At 45.7% G+C, this 9,205-nt stretch overlaps 2 protein-coding genes across 2 annotated transcripts; both read right to left on the bottom strand.

Annotated features, from left to right (window-relative positions):
• Nucleotides 1-2,181: 2,181 nt before the first annotated feature.
• On the bottom strand, nucleotides 2,182-3,354 carry LOC123108552 (peroxidase 2-like). The gene is made up of 3 exons (XM_044530321.1): nucleotides 3,154-3,354; nucleotides 2,887-3,063; nucleotides 2,182-2,781 (listed from the first exon to the last, which is right to left on the bottom strand). The coding sequence occupies exons 1-3, from the start codon at nucleotides 3,352-3,354 to the stop codon at nucleotides 2,218-2,220; spliced, it is 942 nt and encodes a 313-aa protein (XP_044386256.1). The 3' UTR covers nucleotides 2,182-2,217.
• A 4,504-nt stretch (nucleotides 3,355-7,858) lies between these two features.
• LOC123108553 (peroxidase 2-like) lies at nucleotides 7,859-9,205 on the bottom strand. Its single transcript, XM_044530322.1, has 3 exons — nucleotides 9,005-9,205; nucleotides 8,738-8,914; nucleotides 7,859-8,632 (listed from the first exon to the last, which is right to left on the bottom strand). Exons 1-3 carry the CDS (start codon nucleotides 9,203-9,205, stop codon nucleotides 8,069-8,071), a joined length of 942 nt encoding a protein of 313 aa, XP_044386257.1. The 3' UTR covers nucleotides 7,859-8,068.

The raw sequence follows: 9,205 nt of genomic DNA on the forward strand, positions 1-9,205 counted from the left end.
AGGACTGGAGTCCTAGTACGACTCCGCTCTCCTTGGCACGCCCCCTGTGGCCGGCCTCCTCCCCTCCTCCTTTATATACGGGGACAAGGGGGCACCCCAAAGCACAACAATTGTTCTCTTAGCCGTGTGTAGTGCCCCCATCCAAAGTTTACTCCTCCGATCATAGCGTCGTAGTGCTTAGGCGAAGCCCTACGCGGATCACATCACCATCACCATCACCACGCCGTCGTGTTGATGGAACTCTCCCTTTACTCTCTGCTGGATCAAGAGCTCGAGGGACGTCATCATGCTAAACGTGTGCTGAACACGGAGGTGTCGTACGTTCGGTACTTGAATCGGTTGGATCGTGAAGACGTTCAACTACATCAACCGCGTTACTAAACGCTTCCGCTTTCGGTCTACGAGGATACGTGGACACACTCTCCCCTCTCGTTGCTATGCATCTCCTAGTTAGATCTTTCGTGATCGTAGGAAAAAATTTGAATTACTACGTTCCCCAACAAAGCATCCTTTCCCTGCTCATGGTGGTACTAGAGTTCCCAAAATCTACCTTATTGTCATTGTGTTTCAACGCCAGCCTATACGCACTCTTAATCTAAAGAAAACCATTTTTCTCATGGTGCCAAGCAATAAAATCTCCCTCTCCCACAGATTGAATAGGAAATTTTAAAATTTCCTCAACATCATGGTGATAAAACATGTGTGTGATGAAATTCTCTCATCCCATCTCCTAGACCCTCTCATGAATAACTCACACACCCATTTAAGCCTAGTTCAATTCTTCAAAACAGTTTTTTTTTTGTGGATATAATCTCTGGGAAGACAATTACCTCTCCAAATATTTATACTAGCACCATCAAAACACTTCAAATGACACCATTTTAAAGCAGCTTAAGGCCATGCATAACATTTTGCCAAGTCACCGACATCGCTTGCGGGAAGACCGTATCCAGGACATGTCCATGAGGATAATATTTTGCCTTCATCACCTTTGCACATAGTGGATGCTGATAAACCAATAACCAACAAACTTGGTTAGCCAGAAGCACATGATTAAATAATCTAAGATCATGAAATCCCATACCCGCTTCGCCTTTGGATCTCATTAGTTTATCCCAAGCCAGCCAATGAGTTCTCCTCCTATTCTCCTTATTGCCCCGGCGAAAGATCTCGATGAATTGGGATAATTCTTTTCTTGTTTTCCTTTTCGTTTTATTGTTTTGTCGGTTGTCTCCCGCCAACACTTCATGGATTACTGCCTCTATAGGGGTGTGTGTTGGGGTGGGGGGGGGGTTATGAAAAAGATATTGCGGAAAAGAGATCCGCTGGAGCATGTTCTTTGGTCCAACTCCCGCAATACCGAAAACTATTGAGGGGAGGGGAGATGTTAGGAATGATCTTACTTTGTATCTAATGAATGGAATAACAGCCCCTGTCATGACTAGCATTATGCAAAGACTATCATGTGGAGGTCTGTCAGCTGTAAACAGCCATGACCATTCCAACCAGCTAGTGGTGATAACATCAGCACTTGATGGAGGAGAAGGTTGGACTCTCCTAAAAAGGAAATGTATGTGAGTCATTCTATCATATAATCTTCCCAAATATAGTAGTACTCAAAAGCCACGTTGATAGTTCATGAGGAGATGTCATAGTGGGCATTGCCTTTCTCCTAACAACCCAGAGACAGGACGACTCTTTGTTATGTCTTGCTAGAATTTTTAACTGAACTATTAATTTTGATCTAATCGGATGAAAGAATGAACCCCGTTCCTTGAAAAGAGGTACAGATGTGTGGTGGAACAGATATGAAACACACGTGAAAAGTGTAAAAACTTGAACTTTTCGTGAAATTTCATTGGAATATTTGTGAACAATCTGTGAAACTTTGGGAAACTTGACATGATTATTGTATCTAGAAAATTATGAAATCATAAAAAAATTGACAAAATGTTTTATACAAAAACATATGTGAATAGGTTATGAATAATTAGCAAAGTATAGAAGAGAGTCAAATTGAAGAATAATGGGATCCAAAAAATTACAATAGGTACAAAAAAGGCAATAAATAATGGAGTATGTGGCACCACAAGTTGCTGCAAAGACATGGATGGCTCATTTTGTGGAGAGAAAAATGTAGCAAATTCCGATATCAAAGCAGCAAGTTGATGCATGGTCGACGCTATCATTTTGGTGCAAATGGCCGGCTGGCAATTCTTAGTTCGCCCTCGAGCAGATGCGCCTAACCTGACCCTGTGGGAAAATCAAGGGGCTGATGTTCCCCATCTTCACCATGGCTGCGGCAAAGGCATTGTTGAACGCATCCTGGTTAGATGCGAAGCCGTCAATGATGTCTTCGGTGGCACCACCGGCAAGGGTGTAGAGCACCTGGTCGGAGTGTAGGAGCCCCTTATTGAGCTTGAGGTTGACGAAGTAGGCGTTGTCGAACATGTCCGGGATCGTATCGTCCAATGGGGCCAAGTTGCTGTCGCCAGAGCCGGTTAGCTGAGGGCAGGTGGCCTTGCGCGACGTCGCCAAGGCCGGGTCAATGTTCTCCTCGCTGTAGAGCATGGTCCTGAAGTTCTTGCACTGCGCCCTCCCTATGGTGTGCGCACCAGAGAGGGCGACCATATCGGTGTGGTTGAGCCCCTTGGCGGCGAAGCGGGTGATGAGGTCGGTGACGCTAAGTGATGGGGCAGGCAGGTCACGGTTGGCCAGTGTCTCGCTAGCCGTGTCGGAGTCCCTCCTCCCTAGAGAGACTGTCCATGACGGCCCTCCTACCTACACAAGTGAAGCCGATGAGTACTAACCTCAGTTCAAAACTGTGACACGCATGCAAACAGATTATTAATTAAAAAGGGGTTGAAAGATCATGTTAGTTCTTACCGCGACGACGGAATCGCGAGCGGCGACGGCGAGGATGTCGGTGCAGGAGACGGTGCGCTTGCACGCCTGCTGCACATTCGACTTGATTTGGTCGATGACGTCGAAGCCTCGCAGCGATCCCACGTTCCCGAACGCGTTCCGCTCGTTGCCAGCCAGCAGAACGGACGCGTCGCAGCCCTGCTTGTACGTAGCCAGGCACGGTTAACCGCTGGTGTTCAGCAAATGAAATCGATCCAAACAATAACAAGTAGTGTGTGAAGGACTTGCTTGGACAAAGCAGTCATGGAAGTGCAGCCGGAGCAGCGACGCAGCCATGCGGGGGTCGCTGCTCACGGCGGCCACCACACCGTTCTTGATGGTGGCCAGCGCCCCGGGGCACGACGCGTCGTAGAACGTCGGGGACATCTGCGCCGACGCCACCGCAGCCAGGCATAGGAGCAACACCACTGACAGAGATGAAGACGCCATCACAACTACCTGCGTGTTGGTCGCTATAGGCCGGAGAGCTATTTACTTTTGTGGTGGATGCGGATGTAATGGCCTGCATTTCATGCAGATATATATAGCTATTCCTAGAATTTTTGTGGCGTTCCATCTACTGCTAGGCGCTAGCTGTTTGATCTACATCGTGCACGGATGTATTTTGCATAGAGGCAAATTAATTAGAGTAGACATGTTTTGCGGGGAGTTAATTAATTTGGATATTACTAGCAAGTAGACATGTTTTGCTAAGTACGTGCACGGATCGATGTATCATGCATAGATAGCACTCAAGTCAACGAAATTCAGAAACTATATAGTCATTTCCTTTTCTTTTTTTGTGGGGAAAAATATTCCACATTATTTTGAGGTATAGCTTTGTTCCAGGTCAACTTCTCTATATTATTTTTTCAAAAAAATAAAAACTTCCCTATATTATTATTTGACCAAGTGTTGCATAACATTGCACGTGCGTGCACGGGTGTGTATATCATGCACACAACGCACGGTCATATTAGACCTGGAATGGAATATCCATGGTCGCTTCAACGTCTTAGACGACGATACAAACGCGTCATTCTGCATTCAATGTATCCGATGATCTTTATCATATGATCCTCGTCAACATCATCTAAAAATAGTCTTATTAACACACAAGTATAGAGGAGCACAACAGCATGAAATGTCATTCCATATGTCTTAGTCATAGGTTCTATAAAGTATAGTATGTTGTGTACCAGACCTATTGTGTATCTCACCATGAGTTCGGCAAGAGGGTACAATAGTGATCCAAGAGTGGATCACTGGACAACGGTCAAAATTACCCTTATTGAAATAAGGATATGTTTCTCAGTTATGGAGGTGACAAAAAGTTCGTCGTAATGGTTTACATCGATGCAAGCTTTGACACTGATCTGGATGACTCTAAATCTCAATCTGGATACATATTGAAAGTGGGAGCAATTAGTTAGAGTAGCTCCGTGCACAGCATTGTAGACATAGAAATTTGCAAAATACATACGGATCTGAATGTGGCAGACGTTGACTAAACTTCTCTCACAAGAAAACATGATCACACCTTAGTACTCTTTGGCTGTTAATCACATAGCGATGTGAACTAGATTATTGACTTTAATAAACCCTTTGGGTATTGGTCACATGGCGATGTGAACTATAGAGTGTTAAATCACATGGTGATGTGAACTAGATTATCGACACTAGTGCAAGTGGGAGACTCAAGGAAATATGCCCTAAAGGCAATAATAAAGATGTTATTTATGTTTCCTTATATCATGATAAATGTTTATTATTCATGCTAGAATTGTATTAACCAGAAACTTAGTACATGTGTCAATACATAGACAAAACAAAGTATCCCTAGTATGCCTCTACTTGACTAGCTCGTTAATCAAAGATGGTTAAGTTTTCTAACCATAGACATGTGTTGTCATTTGATGAACGGGATCACATCATTAGAGAATGATGTGATGGACAAGACCCATCTGTTAGCTTAGCATAATGATCGTTTAGTTTTATTGCTATTGTTTTCTTCATGACTTGTACATATTCCTCTCACTATGAGATTATGCAACTCCCGAATACCGGAGGAACACTTTGTGTGCTATCAAATGTCAAAACGTAACTGGGTGATTATAAAGATGCTCTACAGGTGTCTCCGAAGGTGTTTGTTGAGTTGGCATAGATCAAGATTAGGATTTGTCACTCCGTGTATCGAAGAGGTATCTCTGGACCGTCTCGGTAATGCACATCACTATAAGCCTTGCAAGCAATGTGGCTAATGAGTTAGTTACGGGATGATGCATTACGGAACGACTAAGGGACTTGCTAGTAACGAGATTGAACTAGGTATGATGATACCGACGACCGAATCTCGGGCAAGTAACATACCGATGACAAAGGGAATAACGTATGTTGTTATGCGGTTTGACCGATAAAAATCTTCGTAGAATATGTAGGAACCAATATGAGCATCCAGATTCCGCTATTGGTTATTGACCGGAGATGTGTCTCGGTCATGTCTACATACTTCTCGAACTCATAGGGTCCGCGAGCTTAACGTTCGACGACGATTTGTATTTATGAGTTAAGTGTTTTGGTGAACGAAGTTTGGTCGCAGTTCCGGATAAGATCACGGACATGACGAAGAGTCTCTAAATGGTCGAGAGGTAAAGATTGATATATTGGAAGGTAGTATTCGGACAGCGAAAGGGTTCCGAAGTGTATCGGGTACATACCGGAGTACCAGAGGGGTTGCTGAAACCCCCCGCGGAAAGATATGGACCATATGAGCCATAGGAGGGAGGCTAACCAGCCCACAAGGGTCAGGTGCGGCCCCCACAAGGGAGGAGGCCGAATTGGACTAGGGAATGGGGTGCCACCCCCTTTCCTTCTCCTACTCCATCTCCTTACCCTTTTGCCCCTCCGATAGAAGGAATAAAAAGTGGGGGCGAATCCTACTAGGACTGGAGTCCTAGTACGACTCCGCTCTCCTTGGCACGCCCCCTGTGGCCGGCCTCCTCCCCTCCTCCTTTATATACGGGGACAAGGGGGCACCCCAAAGCACAACAATTGTTCTCTTAGCCGTGTGCAGTGCCCCCATCCACAGTTTACTCCTCCGATCATAGTGTCGTAGTGCTTAGGCGAAGCCCTGCGCGGATCACATCACCATCACCATCACCACGCCGTCGTGTTGACGGAACTCTCCCTTTACTCTCTGCTGGATCAAGAGCTCGAGGGACGTCATCATGCTAAACGTGTGCTGAACACGGAGGTGTCGTACGTTCGGTACTTGAATCGGTTGGATCGTGAAGACGTTCAACTACATCAAACGCGTTACTAAACGCTTCCGCTTTCGGTCTACGAGGATACGCGGACACACTCTCCCCTCTCGTTGCTATGCATCTCCTAGTTAGATCTTTCGTGATCGTAGGAAAAAATTTGAATTACTACGTTCCCCAACAAAGCATCCTTTCCCTGCTCATGGTGGTACTAGAGTTCCCAAAATCTACCTTATTGTCATTGTGTTTCAACGCCAGCCTATACGCACTCTTAATCTAAAGAAAACCATTTTTCTCATGGTGCCAAGCAATAAAATCTCCCTCTCCCACAGATTGAATAGTAAATTTTAAAATTTCCTCAACATCATGGTGATAAAACATGTGTGTGATGAAATTCTCTCATCCCATCTCCTAGACCCTCTCATGAATAACTCACACACCCATTTAAGCCTAGTTCAATTCTTCAAAACAGTTTTTTTTTGTGGATATAATCTCTGGGAAGACAATTACCTCTCCAAATATTTATACTAGCACCATCAAAACACTTCAAATGACACCATTTTAAAGCAGCTTAAGGCCATGCATAACATTTTGCCAAGTCACCGACATCGCTTGCGGGAAGACCGTATCCAGGACATGCCCATGAGGATAATATTTTGCCTTCATCACCTTTGCACATAGTGGATGCTGATAAACCAATAACCAACAAACTTGGTTAGCCAGAAGCACATGATTAAATAATCTAATATCATGAAATCCCATACCCGCTTCGCCTTTGGATCTCATTAGTTTATCCCAAGCCAGCCAATGAGTTCTCCTCCTATTCTCCTTATTGCCCCGGCAAAAGATCTCGATGAATTGGGATAATTCTTTTCTTGTTTTCCTTTTCGTTTTATTTTTTTGTCGGTTGTCTTCCGCCAACACTTCATGGATTACTGCCTCTATAGGGGTGTGTGTTGTGGGGGGGGGGGGGGGGGGGTTATAAAAAAGATATTGCAGAAAAGAGATCCGCTGGAGCATGTTCTTTGGTCCAACTCCCGCAATACCGAAAACTATTGAGGGGAGGGGAGATGTTAGGAATGATCTTACTTTGTATCTAATGAATGGAATAACAGCCCCTGTCATGACTAGCATTATGCAAAGACTATCATGTGGAGGTCTGTCAGTTGTAAACAGCCATGACCATTCCAACCAGCTAGTGGTGATAACATCAGCACTTGATGGAGGAGAAGGTTGGACTCTCCTAAAAAGGAAATGTATGTGAGTCATTCTATCATATAATCTTCCCAAATATAGTAGTACTCAAAAGCCACGTTGATAGTTCATGAGGAGATGTCATAGTGGGCATTGCCTTTCTCCTAACAACCCAGAGACAGGACGACTCTTTGTTATGTCTTGCTAGAATTTTTAACTGAACTATTAATTTTGATCTAATCGGATGAAAGAATGAACCCCGTTCCTTGAAAAGAGGTACAGATGTGTGGTGGAACAGATATGAAACACACGTGAAAAGTGTGAAAACTTGAACTTTTCGTGAAATTTCATTGGAATATTTGTGAACAATCTGTGAAACTTTGGGAAACTTGACATGATTATTGTATCTAGAAAATTATGAAATCATAAAAAAAATTGACAAAATGTTTTATACAAAAACATATGTGAATAGGTTATGAATAATTAGCAAAGTATAGAAGAGAGTCAAATTGAAGAATAATGGGATCCAAAAAATTACAATAGGTACAAAAAAGGCAATAAATAATGGAGTATGTGGCACCACAAGTTGCTGCAAAGACATGGATGGCTCATTTTGTGGAGAGAAAAATGTAGCTAATTCCGATATCAAAGCAGCAGGTTGATGCATGGTCGACGCTATCATTTCGGTGCAAATGGCCGGCTGGCAATTCTTAGTTCGCCCTCGAGCAGATGCGCCTGACCTGACCCTGTGGGAAAATCAAGGGGCTGATGTTCCCCATCTTCACCATGGCTGCGGCAAAGGCATTGTTGAACGCATCCTGGTTAGATGCGAAGCCGTCAATGATGTCTTCGGTGGCACCACCGGCAAGGGTGTAGAGCACCTGGTCGGAGTGTAGGAGCCCCTTATTGAGCTTGAGGTTGACAAAGTAGGCGTTGTCGAACATGTCCGGGGTCGTATCGTCCAATGGGGCCAAGTTGCTGTCGCCAGAGCCGGTTAGCTGAGGGCAGGTGGCCTTGCGCGACGTCGCCAAGGCCGGGTCAATGTTCTCCTCGCTGTAGAGCCTGGTCCTGAAGTTCTTGCACTGCGCTCTCCCTATGGTGTGCGCACCAGAGAGGGCGACCATATCGGTGTGGTTGAGCCCCTTGGCGGCGAAGCGGGTGATGAGGTCGGTGACGCTAAGTGATGGGGCAGGCAGGTCACGGTTGGCCAGTGTCTCGCTAGCCGTGTCGGAGTCCCTCCTCCCCAGAGAGACTGTCCATGACGGCCCTCCTACCTACACAAGTGAAGCCGATGAGTACTAACCTCAGTTCAAAACCGTGACACACATGCAAACAGATTATTAATTAAAGAGGGGTTGAAAGATCATGTTAGTTCTTACCGCGACGACGGAATCGCGAGCGGCGACGGCGAGGATGTCGGCGCAGGAGACGGTGCGCTTGCACGCCTGCTCCACATTGGACTTGATTTGGTCGATGACGTCGAAGCCTCGCAGCGATCCCACGTTCCCGAACGCGTTCCGCTCGTTGCCAGCCAGCAGAACGGACGCGTCGCAGCCCTGCTTGTACGTAGCCAGGCACGGTTAACCGCTGGTGTTCAGCAAATGAAATCGATCCAAACAATAACAAGTAGTCTGTGAAGGACTTGCTTGGACAAAGCAGTCATGGAAGTGCAGCCGGAGCAGCGACGCAGCCATGCGGGGGTCGCTGCTCACGGCGGCCACCACACCGTTCTTGATGGTGGCCAGCGCCCCGGGGCACGACGCGTCGTAGAACGTCGGGGACATCTGCGCCGACGCCACCGCAGCCAGGCACAGGAGCAACACCACTGGCAGAGATGAAGACGCCAT

This window comes from Triticum aestivum, chromosome 5A (genome assembly GCF_018294505.1).
Source record: "Triticum aestivum cultivar Chinese Spring chromosome 5A, IWGSC CS RefSeq v2.1, whole genome shotgun sequence".
Taxonomy (NCBI): Eukaryota; Viridiplantae; Streptophyta; class Magnoliopsida; order Poales; family Poaceae; genus Triticum; species Triticum aestivum.